General features: G+C 41.4%; 1 protein-coding gene across 1 annotated transcript in view; it reads left to right on the forward strand.

The window, feature by feature from the left end:
• LOC148476936 (uncharacterized) overlaps positions 1–24,311 on the forward strand; it is a 346,314-nt gene that overhangs the window by 76,066 nt on the left and 245,937 nt on the right. Inside the window, exons 8-9 of the mRNA XM_088457528.1 lie at positions 6,340–6,633; positions 7,029–7,331. Of these exons, the coding sequence (XP_088313654.1) occupies positions 6,340–6,633; positions 7,029–7,331 (597 nt within the window). The remainder of the gene's footprint in view (positions 1–6,339; positions 6,634–7,028; positions 7,332–24,311) is intronic.

A 24,311-nucleotide genomic window follows, 5' to 3' on the forward strand; every position in this document is an offset into this window, starting at 1 on the left:
CATGATTTATTTTTTTTTGCATGTGGCATAAATACTGACTGCTTTTGCATGTAGCCCACAAATGCTGGACAGCTTTATTTTTATGCTGCAATTTAGATTACAGTTTGGACACGCCCCTCCCAAATCTAACTCTCTCTGAACATTTTAAATCTGTCCAACCTGCAGTGCAGTATTGTGTTACCAAGATACAAAGTTACTTGCTTTTTCTTACTCTATTCCCATGTCTGAATTAGACCTTTAATGTGTAATGCTGTACTCTCAGCATTCAAGTTAACTGGTGCACATTCTTGGAACTACTATATCGCAGCTTTACCAGGGGCACTGAGTGGAGGAATGCAGGTACTAATTACCAGGGCCCAGACTTGTTGGAGGGGCCTCGGTCTGATGCTGCCCCCCCACCCTCTTAACTGTCAGCACCCAGAGCCGGCCCTAGGCATTCTAAGCAAATGCCTAGGGCAACTGGAATGCCTAGGGGCATTTGGCTCTTCAGTTATCTCCCTCCCACACCCCACACTGCAGCCTCTGCCACGTTCATACCCGGCAGCCCAGTCAATTCAATTCCAGATAATGAATTACTGACCTGCTCCACTGGAATCCCTAAGCTCCGCCCCCCATGCCTGCAGCTGCCTTAAGCCCCACTCTCAGTCAACCAATGCCCCGCCTATCCATCTGAGGCTGTCAGAAGCACCATCTCCAGTCTTGATAATCACAGCTCAACCCCTCTGTCCTCTTGAAGCTCTGCCTATTCACCCTGCCACCCTTACCCGAAGCTCCACCTATCCCATATGGTGCTCTAAGCCCCACCCCTACCCACATGAATCCCATTCCCCACACATTCTCCTTGCCTGAAGCTGCACTCCCAGTTGTGTAAAGCAGAGCTGCTCAGCTGCCTGAGGAGGAGCCTACTTAAATGGAAATGAGTTGGTACAAGTAATTTTTTATTTTTTTTTAATTAGTTTTGACTCAAAGTTTTTCTCCCCATGAAATTTGGGCAATGGGGAGTGTTCCTGTCCTTTGCTTTAGCAGATAGTTTAAGGGATTGTTAAAATTTGGCTGGCTATAAGACTGCTTGTTTATTGTATGTGAAGGTATGGTGACGTGTATTGTATGTGGAGGTATAGTGACATGTATTGTACGTGGAGGTATAGTGACGTGTATTGTATGTGGAGGTATATCAACGTGTATTGTATGTGGAGGTATATCAACGTGTATTGTATGTGGAGATATAGCGACGTGTATTGTATGTGGAGGTATAGCGACGTGTATTGTATGTGGAGCTATAGTGACGTGTATTGTATGTGGTGGTATAGTGACATGTATTGTATGTGGTGGTATAGTGACATGTATTGTATGTGGTGGTATAGTGACGTGTATTGTATGTGGTGGTATAGTGACGTGTATTGTATGTGGTGTTATAGTGACATGTATTGTATGTGGTGTTATAGTGATGTGTATTGTATGTGGTGTTATAGTGACATGTATTGTATGTGGTGTTATAGTGACATGTATTGTATGTGGTGTTATAGTGATGTGTATTGTATGTGATGTTATAGTGACGTGTATTGTATGTGGAGGTATAGTGACGTGCATTGTATATGGAGGTATAGTGATGTGTATTGTATGTGGAGGTATAGTGACATGTATTGTACGTGGAGGTATAGTGACATGTATTGTATGTGGAGGTATATCAACGTGTATTGTTTGTGGAGGTATATCAATGTGTATTGTATGTGGAGATATAGCGACGTGTATTGTATGTGGAGGTATAGCGACGTGTATTGTATGTGGAGCTATAGTGACGTGTATTGTATGTGGAGGTATAGTGACATGTATTGTATGTGGTGGTATAGTGACATGTATTGTATGTGGTGGTATAGTGATGTGTATTGTATGTGGTGTTATAGTGACATGTATTGTATGTGGTGTTATAGTGATGTGTATTGTATGTGGTGTTATAGTGACGTGTATTGTATGTGGAGGTATAGTGACGTGCATTGTATATGGAGGTATAGTGATGTGTATTGTATGTGGAGGTATAGTGACGTGTATTGTATGTGGCGTGTGGCGTGTATTGTATAGTGTATAGTGATGTGTATTGTATGTGGTGTATAGAGATGTGTATTGTATGTGGTGTTATAGTGACGTGTATTGTATGTGGAGGTATAGTGACGTGCATTGTATATGGAGGCATAGTGATGTGTATTGTAGTGACATGTATTGTATGTGTATTGACGTGTATTGTATGTGGAGGTATAGTGATGTGTATTGTATGTGGTGTTATAGTGATGTGTATTGTATGTGGTGTTATAGTGACGTGTATTGTATGTGGAGGTATAGTGACAGGTGTCAGTATCCTAACCCTGTCGGGATATTGAACATCGGCATCCCATACCCATCCCATAGATAGATTATATATCTCTATATAGCTGCAGGGATCTGGCACTCGTGAATGAAAAAGATTAATAAATCTGAATAAATCTGAAATAACACTACCTTGACCGGGCAGTGTTGGAGTGCCGCATTCCCCCTTACATATATATATATATATATATATATATATATTCAGAGGAATCTGAACAGCTCCAAAGGTGGAATACGAGTACAAGCGAGCGCAAGTTCTGCGGAAGCGCAAGCTCTGACTCGGATTCCACCTCGAGGCCGAGCATCACCCGGCCGACGACGGATTCTCGCAAGACTTGGGTGATGTTCGGCCTCGATAAAAGGTGCAGCTCCCGGGACTCGGCGCCATTTCAATCTTGATGCTGCGCAGAGCTGAGCTCTGCATTTTAGTAGAGGTCTAAGGGCTGAGCTCTGCATGTTAGTAGAGGTCTTAGGAGGGAGGGGGTTGATCGGAGGCACACACAGCAAGCTGATGTATGCTGCGCTTACTCTGCTGTATTAGCCTGGCCCTGTACTATCCAGAGGACTCAGTGGACATTTTGTGCTGTACTCTAATGTGCTTACAAGCACTGTGACTTCTTTGTTATAAGGCAAGCCCTCTATGTATATAAGCACCGTGACTAATTAGGCCTTAGCCCACTGTATACAAGCACCGTGACTTCTTGGGCATAATACACTCTGTGTATAAAAGCTCCATAACTTATCTGCGGCCTTGATAATAATATTGGGGTCATCACACAGGTCCCGGAGTGCCTTCTTTTCTCCTCTGTTAAGTTTGATTTGTATTTATTCCTTTTTAAGGATTTCTTATCTATATTGTCTTGGCAATCATTCTAATGGAATCTATGTGACCACTACAACTGCATATCAATGGAGACATTGTTACTTATTTGAATGAAAGCTATTTCCAAATATTTCAACAAAGTGGATGTTACATTATTTCCCCCTTGCAATACATTTGGAACTTTGTGTCAATACATTCCATATTAGAGGATTTCTTTGGATTGTCTATTTGTGACATTGGGACATTTAATACTATATTTTTTTCCCGCATAGGAAGTGTTGTGTTTTTATCGAGATGTTTAACTTAATCTTTATATGAGTATATTGCTTATTTCTATCAGATGTAATATAATACTGGGACCCATACATTCATGTTATTGTATATTACAGGTTTAATAAATTGTAAATGTTTTACCTTATTTGTGTACACACATATTGTGATTGGTATAGCGCAGTTCCTTATATTTCTTTTGTTGCTATTCTTTTGTTGAGAAACTGCAGAGTTTCTCTGGAACAGCTGCTGAATCGATCTTAATATAGCAAGTCTATACTGTCCTCGGGGTAAATTAGAGCCAACTGGATTATTTATTTGGTGTTCCTTGTACATATGGTTACTCAGGCCTATATTGTTCTCAGGATCCTTCTAATCCAAGAGTAATCTTTACTAAAGTGCGGGTTTATAGAAGTGGAGTTATTACCCATAGCAATAAATCAGATTCATCTTATCATTTCTCTAGAACCATCTAGAAGATAATGGCTAAAATCTGGTTGCTAGGGGCAACAACTCCACTTCTAAAAACCTGCACTTTAGTAAATATAACTCCTAGACTTCAATACTGTCAGGGCTGAGAAATGTTCTTACCTGAACTGGAGCTTATGGTAGGAGCTGGTTTGGAGGTTACGTGATGAAGCTAGGTGGCTTGATAAAGTTCCTTTGTATGGAATAAGGACTGAGGAGAGAAGTATGTACTGGACAAGGAGATAGCGAGGTGTGAGTCCTAGGAGTTTAACTAGATGGATTATAGCATATGGCAACCAGGCTGAAACTGATATTGTGTTAGGTAACCAGACTGGGACTGGTGTGGTGTATGGTAAACAAGTTGTAACTGGGGAACTGGTAATGCAACTCGTATCAGGGCTTGAACCAGTCATGGAAATGGTAATAGTGTTGGAACCGGCAATGCAACTGCTAACCCTTTTGGAACCAGTGATTCACAATAATCAGGGACACAACGTATAACTTCAGAAAGGAATACATGTTAGGGATATGTACCCTCTACAGGAGATGTAGGTCTTGAATGTAAAACCCTGCTGGCTGTGACAGAAACTGCACAATGTTAAGCAAGTTGTAGTTAAATTATGTAATGGAATAGCCAGTCTGTAAATTACATTGCATGCAGGAATGCACAGGTTGAGTCTGTTCACAGTAAAGTGCAAATTGAATCCGTCAGCAGAAATGTGCAGATTTGAGGCTATATGCAGCAGAAGGACCCATTAGTGTAATGAGAGACTGAGCAACAGATAATGCAAGAAGCTATAGTGAACAGCAAACTGTAGGTGGTATCACGGGGTGTAGTGCAGGTAGAAGACGGCACATAGATGATATGGATGAGAGCTGATTATAGCAAGGAGAACCTGCAGAGGATTCTGCTATTGAGTAGTTTGATGGTTATTGAGGTTTGCAATGCATGGCTCAGTGGTTCTCAATCTCTGGGGCTGATTCAGACTAAGCTGCGATTGCTCGCTATGGGCAATTGTTGCATGTATGCATCGCAGTGTGCGTGCGCAAGCCAGTCATTGCGCTCGGGATCGTGCGTTCGTAGTACACAGATTGGACGCTCCTTTGAGCGCCATTCGTGGGCTACAATGGGGGAAGGTGCTTGTGAATGGGGGAGTGGTGATGCGAACACAGGCGTGTCTGGGCGTCAAAACAGGGTGTTTAATGGGCATCCATAATTATCATGTCACTTGGTTGTATTTCAGCCTGCAGTGATCGCAGTGCTTGCAGCAGGGTAGGGGCTACCTCAAGTGCTGCGTGCTGCTCCGATGGCTCTCGATGGTTATGATTAATCATACACTTCCTGGAGATGACGTGTGCTAAGTAAGAAAAGTGGGTGTCCTTACACCAGCGTGCGATCATTCTGCCGTCGCTCTCTAAGACATAGAGGGCGTCCTTACCCCACACAGTGCGATCGCGGAATTTACATACCCAGCCCCTTTTGAATGCGATCGATCGCGGCTTAGCGTCTGGGTCTGAATCGACCCCTCTGTCCTCAGGACCCCAAATAGTTAACGTTTTCGGGTCACCTACAGTAGAAGGTGCACAGGAGTATTCATTACTCTGACACATTTGAAAAAATCCACAGGTGGAGCTAATTATTCCACTTGTGACTCTGTGATGAGACCTGTAAAACATGCACAGTTTAGGATCCTGGTTGCAGGCTAGGATTTAGCAATGTGTGAATTGCTCTGACTTGCAGATTGGAGCTGCAGGTGCTTTGCAGCGTAGAGCTATGGATGCTTACAGTGTTAAAACTGCAAGGGATTGCAGATTGGAGCTTTAGGTAGTTTGCAGAGTGGAAACTGCACAGGTTAGCAGATACAGGCACTAGGAGTAGCTAGAAGACAAGTTGAACTGGGAAAGAGAAGGTGTCTGGGAAAGGTTTATGTACTGTAGGACACTCTGAATCAGGATGGGATCCTGGAATTATGTTTGAAGTAATGGTGGTACCCATGTCATGCTGGACTGCAGCAACAGGGAAACTCTGAGATGACTGGCCACCAACAGCACCAGATGAGGTAAGAGGGTGTGAGTTCCAGAAGTGTGACAAAGACCCTTCCCAAAAGACTGCCTACATCTGGCTTTTATCACATTTCCCTTCTATATACTAAGCTTAATCCATACTTGCCGACTTTGAATCTCTCCTCTCTGAGAGAAGCAGCTGACCACTTTGGGGGTGAGGCCAGGCTCTCATTTCATTAGGCCAGAGCCATAACTAGACTTTTTGGTGCCCTGTGCCAGAGAGAGCATTGGCGCCTCCCGAGTTTGAGAACCTGTGTCCTAGACAGAAGATTATATGTACAGGGGAGACTGGAGGGATGATAATACTGGATACATGATATGTCTATGTAATTGTGACTCTCCTGTCTCTGCAGCTGATCACTATGTGGACAGACATCTAGCAGCTCTGATAGGAAGGATAACTGTGATAGATCCAGTCCTAGATGATCTACTGGAAAAGAACTTCCTGACACAGGAACAGTACGATGATTTGGATAAAAATGAAACATCCGAGGAGAAGATGATAGACCTCTATGGAATAATAAGGGATTTGCATTACACTGACAAAGACATATTCTACCTGGCCCTGAGGAGACACAACTACTCCATCATCAGAGATCTGGAGAGAGTCAGGACACAGTTATACCCATACAAACTGTCTTATCACTGTAAGTGACACTGTCAGAATCCAACACTTACTGTAAACCCCTCATCACAGTGATGCTGTAGTGCAGGGGTAGCCAACCTCGGTCCTCGAGAGCTACCAACAGTTCACGTTTTCCAGGTCACCTAGCAGGTGCACAGGTGTATTCATTACTCACTGACACATTTGAAAAGAGCCACAGGTGAAGCAAATTATTTCACTTGTGATTCTGTGAGACCTGGAAAATATGCACTGTTGGTAGCTCACGAGGACCAGGTTTGGCTACCCCTGCTGTAATGTGTGAGAGTGTATAGGAGAATAATGTAGCACATATCCCTACAAAGTGATTTAGATGGGCTGTTAGAATTTGTAAGAAATATTGGAATTGTGTATCATTTCTTATGTCTACTGTACATACAGGTTCCTTTCCAACCTTTCTGAGGAATCACCGATCAGATTTGATAAGAAGGATAATCCTGGTAGATCCAGTCCTAGATGACCTGCTGGACCAGGAGCTGCTGACACAAGAACAGTACAATGATTTGTGTAATAAACCAACATCTGAGGACAAGATGAGAGACCTGTGTGATACAGTGAGCTCCTGGGGTGACCAGGACATGGAGAAAGTATATATGGCTCTAAGTATATACAACTTCTGGGTCATTAAGGACTTGGATTTAGAAGATTGTTATGAATCCAAATTACTCAGCAATTCCTCCTCTGGTAAGTCTTATTTATACTATGTGTCGGGTATGTTCCGGGCTACCAATGGGAGATTGAGATGTTGCATACAAGTAAGCTTTTATTCCAAAACAGGGATTTGCGCTGCCAACAGCTCTTATCCAGTCACGCTCTCCTAGAGTGGTTATAAGTGTGATTTATACAGCAGATGTGGTGCTAACAATTAAAACATGTTTAATAAACTTAGAACACAATGTTATGGTTAATAAATTTATAAATGGTAAATGTGGTACAAGTTTATAAGGGCCCCAAGGTGGTAGTAAAAGACACACAGATGTAGTGTGAGGGTAAAAAGGGAAGAAAATGTAAAAATAGGGAAGGATGTGTGAATGTGAGAGGTGTAATATCCTATAAGTATGCAGTAGCCAGAACTCTGGAGGACAGTTGATGGTCGATTGTGTGCAGGGGTTCCGAAAGGTAGGGTAGTGGGTACTAATTGCCTGAGCGTGGTAGAGGGGCCCGGCGGGGGCCCATGTACAGCACCGCCCCCCCTCTTACATCACACCTGGGCTGCACTGTTAGACTGCTCACCGCTGCTAAGCAGCAGCCACAGCAGTCTCCTATGCCTGTGTGAGGAGTGATCACACTGATTGCGGTCCCCACTGGCTATGCGCTGGGCTGAGGGGCTCGCCCCCCTCCACAGTGCCGCTCAGCGGTGCTGCAAACTTCTTTTCTTTTCCTTCTAAGGGGGGCATGACCATGATTAGGCCATGCCCCCTTCCCCCATGCTTGCCGTAGCTATCGGCACGCCTGATTGTGAGCACCCTTTCATTGTCCTTAGTGTAGCTACAATCAGCCAGCAGCCAGGTGCAGGTCCTGCTGTTACTGATAGTTACAGGCTGGTTTGTAAACCAGCTGTAACCGCAGTGAAGCGGTCACCAGGAAGTGCAGTGTCCTTTTGGGTGCTCCAGGTTAACCAGGGTCCTGATGGTGAGTACTTCAGGTACAGCAGGAGTGCCGATGTGACTGCTAGTACCCCTGGTATCACTGGGGGAGCCATATCATGCTCATCAAGGAACAGTGGGCTTGATTCAGCAAGGATTGCATCTGCGATTACACATGCAGCTGGTGAAATTTGTGTTCTGTATATGCAACGCAGTGTATATGCACAAATTGGCCACTGAAATCGGGACTGTGAACGCAGTCATTATGTAGACCCATTGCATAGTGATCGACTGTAGGGACCATTTGGGGGTGGTGACCTGGGGCAGTGATGGGGAGTTATCGGCAAAACACAGGCGTGTCAGTCAGTTTGAACGCCTTGCAGGGGTGTGAATAAATTAGCCACTGCAAGGGCATTTGCAGCTTGAGCACTGAAAACATGCGACGGGCTTAGCAATTTCTGAGTAAGCTCTGACCTTGTGCACCTGTGCATGAGATTCATTGTTACTCAATGTTACCAATGCTTTCGCAGTTTTGCTAAGGATTACAGATGTGTAGGCATCCTTTTGTTTTGCTAAGATTGCATTTTGATTGCAGTGATTAGCATACCTTCGCAGTGAGACTGCGTGTGCAGTGAGACTCGGTACGAATTGCAGCTGCTGATTGCTACTGCAATCAGGCCCAGTGTCTGCACTCAAATGTTGTGGTCGGCAGACACCACATGCAGCAGGGTAGCAGTTCTTTTGACGCAACCTGTTGTGGCCGTTGCTCAGTGCTCTGTGATAGTCCGGGGTGATCTTTATCCTTATGCTATAACTGTCCCTCTTGCAGTCAGCACACTCCAAATAATTTAATCTATTATTTAAGCCTGAGTTTAAGTCCTCTGTAATAAGGTTGGGAGCATGGAGGGAGCAATTTTTCCTATGTTTACAAGACTTTTTGTCTTGGTTTATTGAAGAACATCATATGGAATTTCTCTGAGCCTCTGTTCTGTTGGTGTTTTAGTCCTTTTCCTTCCATGGTTGTCTGTTTAGGATCCCTGGCACAGGACACACTGTTTCCCACTTCTGACACCACAATGTAGCGGATAAGTTCCAAGTGACCAATGGGAGACTGAGGTGCAAACAAATAAGCTTTTATTCCAGAGTTGAAAAGACATAGCCCATGTAATGGCATCTTACATCTTACAGTTAAGAAACAATAATTCATCTTACATGAAACAGCAGTTCAAATGAGTAGAGTAGTCACAGCTGAATGAAGGTTTAGGTTGTCCAGCATAGATATGGCTGCCAAAGGTGCAACCTCTCCCTCACATTCCCCCAGATTAACTCATCTAACCATGTTTTTATACCTTATGGTGCATACACACGATCAGATATGAACGATAACGATTTAAAAATCGTTCAGTCGTTCATATCTGAAGGAAAATCGTTCATATGTGACATGCCTGAACGATGGACGATCAACGATGTGTGTTCCCGTTTGTCAGATAACGATATCTGACATCTGATGGGTTTGCAGTCAGACTTGGACGATTCCATTCATTTTAATGTAGTCAAAAATCGTTCAAATCGTTCAAATCGTTTAATCGTTCAATCGTTCATCTGACAAATCTGACAAGTCTGACAAATCTGACCATGTGTACGCTCCATTAGCCTGTCTTAATTGAGAAAGTGGTGTGGTTCCTCCCTGGCTACAGAAGGATAACTCTTTCCTCAGAATGTGGGAGAGACCAACTCTGCCACACTATTATCCCTTTCACATTTCAATGCCGGGTCGCACCCGGGATTTTGTTCACAGGTCCATACCAGGTGCGACCTGGCTGAGACCCCTTTCAGACAGGTGGCTCAACCCGGCAATAATGCCAGGTCGGTGATGTCACTGCCATCACGTGCTAAGCCGGCACTTGGATATGAGATCATCTCCAAGTGCCAGTTCTTCCTATCCAGTAGTATCCTGGATCGCATCGACCCGGGTTACCCATTCACACTGCACAGTGAGCCGTGTTGAACCTGTGTTCAACCCTGCTCATTACCAGGGTTGAAATGCCAGGTTGCTCGACCTGGCATGTTTCAACCTGGCCCTTTCGCATTGCATAATAGCCTGCTCTGCAGTAACCTGCTGTGAGTTCAAATGAAATAACCTGGGTTATTGCTGGCAATATAAAAGGGGTATAAAGCATGTAACAGCAATTATACCCTATAGTGTGAATGATATGGTTCAGAGGATAACTATATCGGAGGTCCGTGCAAAGTCACTTACTCCCTACAGATTGATGAATTACAGTGATTGGACTCTGGTGGTAATTCGCTCAAATCTGGAATAAAAGATTACTGTTACGGGAATATTCAATTAGCCATGGTAATATATTTGTTTACCACGGCTTGATTTAATGCTCCTATTGTACGGTAATTTCACTTAGCACGTCTATGCGCACACCCAATTCACAACCAATTCAATTGGAAAAAGGGCTCGCACAGTAATTCTGACTGTTATTAGTGTAGAGAAAAATGAGGAAATCACCACTAAAAATATGTAAAGAAATATTGGCTACTACCCCTTTTCCACCAAAATTCTGGGTCTGACCCGGAGTTGGAACAAAGATGGGGTCATCTCCAAGCGTCACTGAAGCTGGACCAATCAGCCAGCTTGCAGCGCACTCCAGGTCATTGTAACCCGGAGTGTGCTGTTCTCACAGCAGGGTTTCACAGGCTACGCCCATGTTAAACCCTGCTAGTTACCTGGGTTGGAATGCCGGGTCACTCGACCCGGGAATCCAACCCTCTCCCCTTTCACACCAGGGAGCTGCCCGGGTTAACCCTTCAATAACCGGGTTTTAGCTTCGGTGTAAAAGGGGTATATGTGTATAATGTCTATTAGTAGGCAATACAAACATATTTGGGGTTCTTAAAATGTTTCAAATGGCTGATATTTTAATTTTTTTTATAATCGTTTAAAAATGATAGAACGGAAACAAAATTTTGCAAATAAATGCTGTCAAATAATTTGGGGTGCATAAAATTGACTGTAAATTGATTTTTTGGTCATTTTAAGCACCTTATAAAAATGTAAAACACCTGTAATACCCACATGCAACCTTAAAATCCCTTGTACCATCCATATAGCTCCCATATATACCTGTTGTTTTTTTTAACCCATTATTCTGCAGTTTGCAGTATATAACCCCAAAAATAACATGTAATTATTGGCCAAATTAAGCTAATTGAAAAGTAATAAGTTCCTAATTAATCATTTGGGGAGGGTGGGGGGAATTCTCCAGGAGCTCTGAAACAAGTCCCAAAATTTTTACCTTTAAAATAGCTTTTTCCCCAAAGTTTTCTCCTACTGCTGTGAGAAAAAGCCACGTTATCTTGCACAACGGGTTAATGCAGCTATCTGAATATACCTCTTAATGTCTCCTGCATAAATATTCCTCTTATTTTTTATGTCACATTAATGAGGTCCTTAATATGAATACAGGTATCACATGTTGCTACTATGTATACAGTAAAATACTGTACAGATTATATCCTACATATATATCGGCCATCTGCTGTGCTGCAGGGCATATCGAATATGTCTGTGAATTAAGTTGTTCAGACATATCCACTGTACACGAAATGAAAATCAGGTGCTCAATATAGTCTGTGTGAGAAGTAGTTGTGCTACTGGGCTGCCACACTAAGTGGGATCTGGAACCCACTGTAAATATTGAAAAGTAAAACAAAGTGTAGCGCTGGTAGACAACAATAATAAATGTAATGGACACAATTAAACATGCATGCACATAAAAATATACATAAAAAGAAATAGACCTGATCAATATCTAGTGTAATTAACCAAGCTGCTGTGAATAAGAAAATGGGGAGGTTCCTACAATCAATGTGTTATCCCTGACACAGGTCAGTCCGAGGTTGGGAACAATAGATGAATAATTATGTCTCACCCAAATATAGAGGCTCTGCAATGTCTTTTCCACTTGGCAAAGGGGAGAGTTTTCCCAATAATTTCTACCTGTGCAACACAGGAATAGGGAGGAAGGAGTATGGAGTGCGTATATGGGAGTGCCGTGGTATAATTCCCCCTTGGGTCTGTACGGCTCACCTCAACCAGAAGTAATGTCTTAGTGGGATGTCTCCGTGACAGTCTCCTGGACTTCTCCTGTGATGACAATGGCAATACTGTGGGTAGCCGCCGGGACCTTAGGCAATGTCTGCTGAATCCGCAGTCTCCCTTTATGTGAGCTGACAGCCGGACTAGCTCCAAAGTAAGGCTCCTGTATGTAAACAGCCAAGCAGGGTTGGATCGATGGATGGGAGCCGGCCACCTGGATGTCTCCGTATGCGGCCACTGGATGTCACAGCTGAATAAGCTCCAAGGTGCCGGTGTTAAGCGGAAAGAGGTGGTGGGTCATGGGCAGAGTGTCTTAAGTGTAGCAGCGAGATTAAGGATATCCCCTGTGCCTTAATGTGTTTCTCTGGGACTTTTCTCCTGGTTTAATCAGAAGGAGGGCATAAGTGCTTTGCAGTGTTAGATCAGGTATATATAGGGCCTATAATCACACCCCTTTATCTTAATTAATTGGTGCACACCTGTACCACTCGAGTCTCTTAACATGCTATGATATTAGGCAAGGCATGTTTAAAAAAAATATATATATATTTAAATAAATTAAATATAAAAACATTAAAGGAAAAAAAAAAAATTAAAAAAATTAAAAAAATTAAAAATAATACATATACATTTTGAACATACATATTACAGAAAAATCTATATAAATGTGTAATAATATATAATAATATATATATAATAATTATCATATATATAAAGGTGTAAAAAGAGACCGGGTTTGTCTCTAACAGGAATATATTTGTTTTTTTACATGACTGTGACTGCTGGTTCTCGGGATAGATAGTAAATGCAGTAAAATGATGGTGAGAACCTCCGCATACTTTCTATGTTAGGAGCTGCTGGTATAAAGGGTCTATCCTAATTCCCTTAATAAACAGAGTACAAAAATTGATAATACCTGCGCTTAGTACTATAGGGAACAGATGGTGTTGCATGTAATAGTGATACTCCAAGGCCCAAATGTTAGATAAGATTATTTATTCAAAAATAATGCTAGCTAAATCTGGATTAGGGATCTGTAGGTAGTCACAATGCTACCGGACTCCCAATATGTCTAGCAAGCACAAACCACAAAAGGGGGGTGGGGGGGAGTTGTTGTTAAGGCCCAGTGATGAATGGGGGGGGAGTGGTGTGAAGGGGGAGAGAGAATAGAAATCCTAATGTAATAGTCACAATAATCCACCTTCCTGACTGGAAGGTGTACAGTCCAGGGGATTGAGGAAAAATGGGAGTGAAAAATATAAACCAATAGTCTGCAAATAAAAAAGTGTTGTTAAAGACTGTGTATGGACAAGTCCAGGGTGTTGTGCTCTGGAGGGGCGGCATCCCGTGCCCTCCAGTCTGACAACTTACCCTAATCTTCTAGAGTTCCTGCTCCTTCAACCGTGGTTTCTGTGGTTTCTGTGGGATGGGTGCCAGCTGTCACTGTAAGCCTTCTAGTGGATGCACCTTCTTCGTTGGGGCGGCCTGAGTCTTGTGATCCCGTTAGGTCACGCGATCCTCCGCCATCCTCTACCGCTTATAGGTTGCTCAACTCTCTGTGAGAGGAGACTGTTCCGCAGCGCCGAAGTCCTGGATGTGTGCCTCGTTACACCAGTGATTACCAGGGACCCAATAGGCAGTGTCCTCGCAGTTTCTGGTATGGATGACGGATGCGGAAATGGGTAGTATGCTGGGAAATGTAGTTTCTTTATTCGTCTTGTGTCCAACGCATAGCAGCAATGAAAGCCTTCTTCATGGACATGAGCAGACACCCAATTGGGGATGCTTAATATAGTGTGCACCTAATGACGTATTGGTGCATGGGTGTGTTTAGGTAAAACAGTCTTCATGCATCAAGTTGTGTATTATGGGAGTGGCTTGTTGCCCACAGTGGAAGAAACCCCCTTTTGGTTTGTGATTGGTAAGTGTTTTTTGCACCTGTAGTTTAGGTGGGATATGATTTTTATTAAGAGTACGGTTCAGATCAGGTTTCTTGCGGAACACAAAATTAGGTTTCTTTGGCAGAATGTTTTTAAGTTGTTCATCTTGTTGTAGAACATGCCAGTGTTTCTGTAATATTTTCCTTAATGGATGTGTGCCTTGGCTAAATTGGGTGACCATACAGGTCCTGTAGTTACCATCTATGTCCTCTTTATGTTTGGTCTTTGAGGCCAATAAAGGTTCCCTGCTTAGCCTCAATGCTTGTTGAAAGGCATTCTCTACCAGTGTGGGGTTGTAATTTTTAGCTAGAAACTGATATTTCATTTTCTTACCTTGTTCTTGCAATCTGATTCTTGGGTGCAATTGCGTCTAACACGTATGAATTGGCCCAATGGGATATTTGTTATCCAATTGGGGTGATGTCTGCTAGTTGACAAAATATAGCTGTTTACATCCAAGGTTTTTTGATAACTTTTTGTCTGTACGATATTGTTTTGAATAAATATAGTGATATCTAGAAAGTTCACTTGAGTCCAGCTATATTCTGCAGTGAAAATCAAATTCAGAATATTAGAATTTATGTAGGTAATGAATTCCTGTAGGGACAGTTCGTCCCCTTTCCAGATGATGATTACCTCATCGATGTAATGCCGCCAGAGGACCAAGTTTGCGTCGAGCCCCCGCTGAAATCAGATGGTATCGTCCTCCCACATGCTCATGAACAAATTTGCGTAGTTCGGCACGAACTTGGTCCCCATAGCAGTGCCACTTTTTTGCCTATAAAATTGATTGTCAAACCAGAGATAGTTATGTTGGAGTATGAATTGAATAGCTGTAATGAGAAAGTCTCTTTGATCTATGTGTAAATTGGTATCTTTTGCTAAAACATGTTCTATGGCTTGTAAACCCTGATTGTGGTCAATGACCATGTAGAGTGATGTTACATCACACACACATAGCCAATAGTCTGTTTGCCACTCTAGCTATATAAAAGTTCTTAATATGTCCGAAGTGTCTTGTGTATGAGATTTTTGATGTTTAACATAGGGTTGAAGGTAACTGTCTATATATTGTGACAAACTGGATATTAAGGAATTAATGCCCGATACAATTGGTCTACCAGGTGGTTTTGTCGGGTTTTTGCTGTAGTTTGGGCAGATAATAAAAGACTGGTATTACAGGATGTTTGATGTTCAAAAACTGATACTCTGGTTTAGTCAATATGCCTCTGTCATAACCTGCCTCCAAAAGAGATGTGAGTTGAGCATGGTAATTTGTTGTTGTGTGTTTGTCAAGTTTTTCATAGGTTTTTACATCCCCCAATATTCTGTAACATTCTGAGATGTAGTCTTCCTTGTCCAAAAGGACTATGCCCTCCCCCCCTTTGTCCGCTGGGTTGATGACCAAATTTGGTACATCAGCTAATTCCTTTAGAGCTGTATGTTCCGCCTTTGTGAAGTTTGTTAGTTGGTGTCTATGTGGGTTCATTTTCTCTACATCCCTCATGACCAAAGACTCAACGTATCTATATATGAACCCCTCAGATGTTGTGGGTAGAATCTGGATTTTGGTTTTAAATTTGAATGTCTAAAGTCGGTGGTGTCGTCTTTAGGTTTGTAATCGACCTTGATGTTATTGATATGGTATTTTTGCAGTGTAAACTTAATAATAAATTTATTTAAATCCAGATATGTCGAACTTATTCAGATTGGTTTGTGGGGCAAATTTAAGGCCTTTGTTTAGGACAGAGACATGGGTGTCACTTAGTGTAAATTTACTTAGATTGAAAACACCTACTGGTTCTGATCCTGTTGTGTTTTGTTTAGATTTTTTGTGAGTGTGTTGGCTTCCCCTACATCCCCGTCTGTCCTCCAGTTTTCGCTTGTTGGTGTTTGTTCTGATTGTTTGGCAGGCCGTGACGCCTGCCTCCAGATCTAAAAAAATATGGCCCCATTCTGGTTGACTGTTGATGGTAATTGCTCCCGGTGTTGTGGGTAATGTTAGTTGTTCATGTGTATTTAGGGAACCTGCATCTAATGAGAGTCTTGCCAGGTTTTCATAGGAGAAATCCTCCTCTACACTGTAGGTTGAGAAATCTTTGTCAGAGCTTATATCTAATATAGGATTTAAATGCTCAGATTGATTGTCTGTCTTCTCTGCATGTACCCCAGTATATGTTGTTTTGTTCATTTTGTGCAATTGTGACATATACTGCTGATACGTTAAATTCCGTTTTTTGTAGACCGGTGTTCTACTACAGATAGGTGTAGTTTTGTGGGTTGTTGTATGTATGTCTGACCGTCTAGATTTGGGATTAACCTTCAGCATTGTCCCTGAATGTTTCTCTATTTTCTTTCTTCCCACTTTGTCCCTCAGGATTTTTTTCTGTTTTACGGCCAATATCATCTCTTTGTTTTTCTCTAGTTTTGTTAGTGCAATCTTCTCTAATTGCTTGTATTCGGTATCCTCTCTATATATGTCTAGTTCCTGCTCTTATGTCTCAATTTCTGTGTTGAGTTGATTAAGTGTCTCACTGTGTGTTCCAATAATTAATTTAAGTAGGTTTTGTGAACATTGGTATAGAATGGCTGTCCACTTTGCCATAAAAGTAACATCATTTATACTGTGTGATGGTATTTTCTTAATTTTGAGGCCCCTAGGGGTAATGTTTTGTGTGACATACCACTCTAGGGTTTGTTTATCCCACCAGGTTCTGTTTTCTTTTTGTACCAACTTTTCTCATTTCAAAAAGTTATCACAGAAATGCTGACCTTTAATTTGGGCATTAATGGAAATTTCTAATTCAGAAAATTATTTATGTGCCTTGCTCGCCCTACTGTGTCTAATGTCAAGTATACCCATGGACTGTGGCTGCTGGTTCTTGGGATAGATAGTAAATGCAGTAAAATGGTGGTGAGAACCTGCGCACACTTTCTATGTTAGGAGCTGCTGGTATAAAGGGTCTATCCTAATACAAAAATGTATAATACCTGCACTTAGTAGTATAGGGAATAGATGGTGTTGCATGTAATAGTGATACTCCAAGGCCCATAACATTATTTATTAAAAAATAATGCTGCAATACCTAAACCATTTTGGGGGAGAGATTTAAAAATCCAATTCTATAGTCTCATTATGTCCTTCAGGGAAAAGAGTATGCATAACGTGAATCCAGTATGCTTCTCTTGCACATAATCTACTATATCTATCTCCTCCCCTCCGTGTAGATTCAATGTTCTCTATTATCGTCGCTTTTAGAAGTTCTGGAGCAGCGTCATGTACTTCCGAGAAGTGACGTGATAAACTATGATTTTGGAATCTTCTTTTTATGTTTCTACAGTATTCAAGATACCTAATTTTAAATTTCCTAGTAGTCCGCTCAATGTATTGTTTTTTACAAGGACATGTGAGCAAATAAATCATATATTCTGTTTCGCAATTTACAAATTAGGTATTGCAGCAGTCTGTCTATATCCATTTTTATTCTTTTTATTTTTTGTTCTTTTCTATTTATGTGACCAATAATCCCTTTCCTTTAATAGAGATATATAATCAGATTATTAAGATGTAGTTCTGTACGTTCCTTGTCATATATAGTTATTTCTGTGGTGTCATAACAGTACGGCTCTTTTTCGCTGGGCCATTTGCTTTTGCACACATATTATTAATTAATTTAATAATATTAGTTATCTTTATAATGTTGCATTTACACTCTAGGTGTGCGGAAGCAAATGGTTCAGCATAATGAAATTGTGATAAATCTGATGTTTTTCTTTGACACAGTTGATTTATGTTTCTGAATTCATTATTTGTATTTGTATTCCTACGAGTGTCATGTAAACAAACAAATATATTCCTGTTAGACCCAGTCTCTTTTTATACCTATATATATATATATATATATATATATTATGACACATTTATATAGATTTTTCTGTAATATGTATGTTCAAAATGTATATATGTATGTATTATTTTTCATTTTTTTTATTTTTTCATTTATTTATTTTTTTCTTTAATGTTTTTATATTTAATTTATTTAAATATTTTTTTTTTTTTTTTAAATGCCTTGCCTAATATCAAAGCATGTTAAGAGACTCGAGTGATACAGGTCTGCACCAATTAATTAAGATAAAGTGGTGTGATTATAGGCCCTATATATACCTGATCTAACACTGCAAAGCACGTATGCCCTCCTTCTGATGAAACCGGGACAAGTCCCGGAGAAACACGTTAAGGCATAGGGGATATCCTTAATCTCGCTGCTATGCTTAAGACGCTCTGCCCATGACCCACCACCTCTTTCCGCTTAACACCGGCACCTTGGCGCTTATTCAGCTGTGACATCCAGGCAGCTGGCTCCCATCCATCGATCCAACCCTGCTTGGCTGTTTACATACAGGAGCCTTACTTTGGAGCTAGTCCGGCTGTCAGCTCACATAAAGGGAGACTGCGGATTCAGCAGACATTGCCTAAGGTCCCGGCGGCTACCCACAGTATTGCCATTGTCATCACAGGAGAAGTCCAGGAGACTGTCACGGAGACATCCCACTAAGACATTACTTCTGGTTGAGGTGAGCCGTACGGACCCAAGGGGGAATTATACCACGGCACTCCCATATACGCACTCCATACTCCTTCCTCCCTATTCCTGTGTTGCACAGGTAGAAATTATTGGGAAAACTCTCCCCTTTGCCAAGTGGAAAAGACATTGCAGAGCCTCTATATTTGGGTGAGACATTCATCTATTGTTCCCAACCTTGGACTGACCTGTGTCAGGGATAACACATTGTAGGAACCTCCCCATTTTCTTATTCACAGCAGCTTGGTTAATTACACTAGATATTGATCAGGTCTATTTCTTTTTATGTATATTTTTATGTGCATGCATGTTTAATTGTGTTAATTACATTTATTATTGTTGTCTACCAGCGCTACACTTTGTTTTCCATAGCCACTGTACACACCTGGCGATGCACTATAGATGGAATTGGTATGAATTACCGCCGGATGCAGGTCCGGTGGTTCAAATCCAGACAGTGGCTGGCTGACATGGCTGAAAATCCCGATCGTCCGCAGGTAAGTATCAACTAACCTAACCTCCCCCCCTAACCTAACCCTCCTTCGGGGTGCCTAACCCTAACTTCTCCCCAGTGCCTAACCCTAATCCCCCCTTCCCCGCTGCCTAAACCTAAGTCCCCCGGGGGGATGCCTAACCCTAAGTCCCCCCCGGGGGTGCCTAACCCTAACCCTCCCTTCCCTTAGCCTAACCCTAACCCTCCCGGGGGGGGTGCCTAACCGTAAGTCCCTCCCCGGGAACCCTAAACCTAACTCTCTCCCCCCCGCAGCTGTCAGCAGCGGCGCCCGGCATCACTTTGAACAGGATGCCGGGCGCCGGTCTCCCGGCATCAGTAAAAATTACAGGCGTCTAGATTTAGACGCCTGTCATTTAACCCTCACCGGGATAAGGCAGTTGGGAAGTCGGCTGTCGGCTTCCCGACTGCATACCCTATAGATGTATCACCCCTTCAATGAAACGGGTGATATATATATCTACCAGTGTGTTCCCAGCTTTAGAAATAGCGGTTAGTCTAGCAGAGAGAAAGCTGATCATCTCGCACATAGAGGGCCTGATTCTGAGATGTAGGCAAAGCTGATATTTACACAGATTGACCAATTCTTAGTTAACGCACATGCGCGAGTCCACAACGCACATGCAGCAATTGTATTGCGATTATGCTTGCACTCACAAAATGAGTGACAGGGAGTCTGCATTTGAGGATGGTAATAGGAGGGGGGTTGAATAATGGAGGCATGTATGACTATATATATATGCCGTTCCATGGGCGTGAATAAATTAGCCTTTGCGATCTCCTATGCTGCAAGAGAGCTCCCTGGGTGTCTGGAGAAATACTGTGCTTGAGACAGGTCATATCTGCCACAAGAGCTGCATGGATGTTCAATATGTGTCGATGCTTGTGCTTGATGTCGGAAGGATATGTGAAGGTAGCAGTGTGCAATCCTATGCTCGGTTAAGCTTTGGAAACCTAAACATATTTTTGCAGTTGCATTCCATGCAAAATTGCAGCTGCGATTGCATTCGCTTAAATCAATGATTCAGGCCTAGAGTTAGCAGTCTTATAGAGAGAGTTATCTGCCAGTGTTTGAGAGTAATTGCCATAGACAGAGTAAGCTGCCATAATCGAAGAGCAAGCTGTCAGTGGACTAGTGGGAGTTCAGATACAGTCCATGGGGAGTTAATTTCCAATCTAGAGGTCCAGAGGTAGTCCAGGTGCAGTCCACAGAGAGCCCAGATCCAGTCAAGGAAAGTGGCAAGGTCTGTAAAATTTCAAGTATTTTTGAGTGTCTTAATACGTCCACTGTGCCTGTATTTGCTACATCAAACATGATACCTAGTGAAGAGAGCCAATGGGGACCGATCAATGCCTTATAGTCATTACTTCAAATGCCTGTAATATTAATTGGGAAAACTGACCACATTTTGTCCACTGGTTACATGTGGCAATTGAGACATTTAACATGGTATTGTAATCAGTTATAGGCTGCTATGTTGATGGATACCATTACCATGAATGTTATTGATGATTCTTCTTATATGTGTCTATTAAATGTCATCTAATTATGGTTATGTGAATCGTCTTCACTGAAATTTGTACTATTTTCCTTTTATATATTACCATTTTATGTTAAAATAAATAGAAGAAGGGGCGCACCATAGTGCATAAAAGTTTTTATTAACAGGCATAAAACACCGACACAAGCTTCATAATCATGCTCGTACCAAAACATAAACTCTGTGGGCTGATTACTGCACCAGTCTGGAGTAAGCAAACTGCTTACTCCATGGTCACCTCAGGCTCTCAAGCCACGTTGAATTCCTCTTCACTGAAGCTACACTGTGCTGGAGCTACCTCTAACTGCAGTCTTCCACAGTCCCCTACTGGCTTGTATTACCTCAAAGACTTCGTGAAAGAACTGGCCAATGTGACAAACTCATTCTTATTTGCCCTACTGGCCAATTAACCAACATCAATTAGAATAATTAATCTCCACCTTGTCAGTCTCCCCGACTCTCTTACTAATTCCTTATTAGGTGTGTGGCTTTTTACATACTGTACATTTCTAAAGGTTGAGTCTCCGATATCCAAAATGCTTGGGACCAGGGGTATTTTGGATAACCCTTGTGACATCCCCCCAAAGCACCCCAAAAAAGTCATTTTGGGGGCAAAAGAGTAAAAAGCATAAAAACTAGCGAAATAGACTTCTTGGGGGTCTGCAGGTGGGCTTTTCAAGTTTACTTTAGAGACATAAAAATATGCTTACACCAATTTTCATGTACCCCAAATTTGACTGGACTACTTATTTTCACCCCAAAATAACTTTTTTATACCTCAGGCACTGCCAGCCTGAGTCAGATGATTCCCTAAATAAAACTTTTTCCCATTCCCGATCACAAGATATAATCATTACATTTTGGCAACCTTGATTGACCCTAGCTTTAAGTTTTTCATAATGTCTTTCTTTGTAACTAATGCAGATATTAAGAGATACAAAAAGTTCCTTGAGAGCAAGTCGGCAGCTCAAGTGGCACAAATGCTAACTTTCTCCAAGACATCAATTGCAATGAGGAGGAGTCATCTCAGCTCACCAGAGAGAAACAACATTATGACATACAGTATGGTCAGGCTTTTAAGTTACCCAAAATTATTGACACCTCTACTGTGACTCAATCTGCTACACTAGGAATCAATAGAAGGGTGGAAGATTATTTTAATGACAATGTACTGTACAAGTTAGCATGTCACACAGTCTTTTGAATACTTGGAGGAAAAAAAGTTAATTTGGACCACATGTAAAACCTAGCTTTGCCTTACTTAAGTTGTCCACCCTCCTGTGTGTACTCATTGTGAGCGATCAACAGAGGAGATTAACTTCCTAAAAATTTGGAAAAACTGAGATTTATAAAACTTAACTGCAAATTCTATTGCAACCAATTATAACAAAGTACTTAGACTTCTATAGCAATAGATTTCAGTGGCGATAAGCTAATATCGTTTGATGATGATGTTAACACTGATGAGGGTATGAATGATAATGGCATCTTCAAATTGTAGATATAAAACCAACACCATTATCTGCCTTAAACTCATAGGTAGCTTGCTTTATGGGGACCCAAAAAAACCAAGGATGGGAGACACAAAAGTGACAGTCCCTGTCGTTGTAGTGTTTAGTTTGTTAAACTCTGCATGTCCCTGCATGAACCTAACTCCTTCTAACCTAATTTTTTGTAATAGAGTGCCTTACTGCCCCAGCCCACAGTCACACATCCTCTCCCTACAATCTCCTATGTGATATAGCACCCAATCACGAGGGAGGGACTTTTATATGCAATGCAAAACACGTGAGATCCATGGCCGGGGAGATTATGTTTTGCCTTTTTTAAGTGGTGGGAAGACCCGAGCCAGGACTCTGATCCACTCATAAGGGTATATTTACTAAACTGAGCTTTTAGAAGTGGAGATGTTGCCCATAGCAACCAATCAGATTCTACTTAACATTTAATTAGCACCTTCTAGAATATAACAGCTAGAATATTATTGGTTGCTATAGACAACATTTCCACTTCTAAAAAGTCTCATACACACTTAACGATATCACTCATCGAGCATATCGTTAAGTTTTTGGTAGTGCGCCCGGGCTCTCCCGGACAAATGACATCAAGCATACACACTAAACGATATTGTTAACAATATCCTTCAGTGACGTCACTCTCCCTCATCCCTAAACATGCAGTGCCTGACGATATCGTCAGGCACTGCATGTTTGGGCGATGAAAGACATAATTAATGATTCACAGGAGCGCGCATCATTAACTATATCGTACACAGGACTATATGAACAATATCATTATTGTCCATATTGTTCAATTTATTGGCTAGTGTGTATGAGTCTTAAGTTTGGGTATGTTTAAATTCCAGTAATCCAAACCCACACATCTCTACTTTTAAGCACATATAGCAACACATTAAATATATTAATATATTTCAGGGTCATTTAATAAAAGCAGAGAGTAAATTCAAAAGCACAGTGGGAATAGGAGATAAGACAGCAGGGGGTATATTTACTAAAGATCGATTTTGGATTCTGTTCGATTTGCCATTCAATTTTGGTATGATTTCCAAAATGTATTTATTAAAGCCAATATTGAATGTCAAATCGAACAGAAAACGGAATATCACTCAAAATCTAATATAGGCAAACCATCAATGTTTTCCCATAGTCAAATATGGGATCCCTTCATTTAGTAACATTCGATTTGCAAATCAAACAAGAATCGAACTCAAAATTGAACTTCAAATGCTCAAATGAATAGAATAATGAGAGACAGTCGTTTTGAGCTTCTAAACACCATCTATTGACTGGAAATTGATTGTGATGCCTTTAAAAGTTCCCAAAATCATGTGGGGCAGTCTGGCTTTAGGAATAATGACTGCTCAAGGCCATGCTATGATGTGCACCTACCTGCAGTATGAGGGGTGTAACTAGCTCTTTGGGGGCCCCATAGCAAAGGTCCTTAAGCACATGTATAAAGATGAGCATATTTTTTTGAAGAAATTATTAATCAATTTCACTTTTCTAGAGTGTGCCAAGTGTTTACAATTTTTTGCCCTGTTAATTAGTGTGCATGTGATACATTTGGCCCAATAGTAAGTAATGAGGAAGTTATAATTTGCATTTGATTTTAATGGGGATTTCAGGTTCGATTTTAGAAGGGATTTCATAAACTGAACATCTGAATCCCTTCTTAAAATTGGGCAAAATCTAATTCAATTTGAAAATTGAATGCAAAATTGAATATTAGTAAATGAGGGATTTGTTAAGGGATTTTGCAGTTCGATTTAAATTTGATTTCAGTCGATTTTATTGATACATAAAATCGAATACCAAATCGAAGTTTAGTAAATTAATTCCCAGGTTATACTTTTCTGAGAACGTTGGGGGAAT

The sequence above is a fragment of the Taudactylus pleione genome, unplaced genomic scaffold, assembly GCF_031769625.1.
Source record: "Taudactylus pleione unplaced genomic scaffold, aTauple2 ptg000762l, whole genome shotgun sequence".
Taxonomy (NCBI): domain Eukaryota; kingdom Metazoa; phylum Chordata; class Amphibia; order Anura; family Myobatrachidae; genus Taudactylus; species Taudactylus pleione.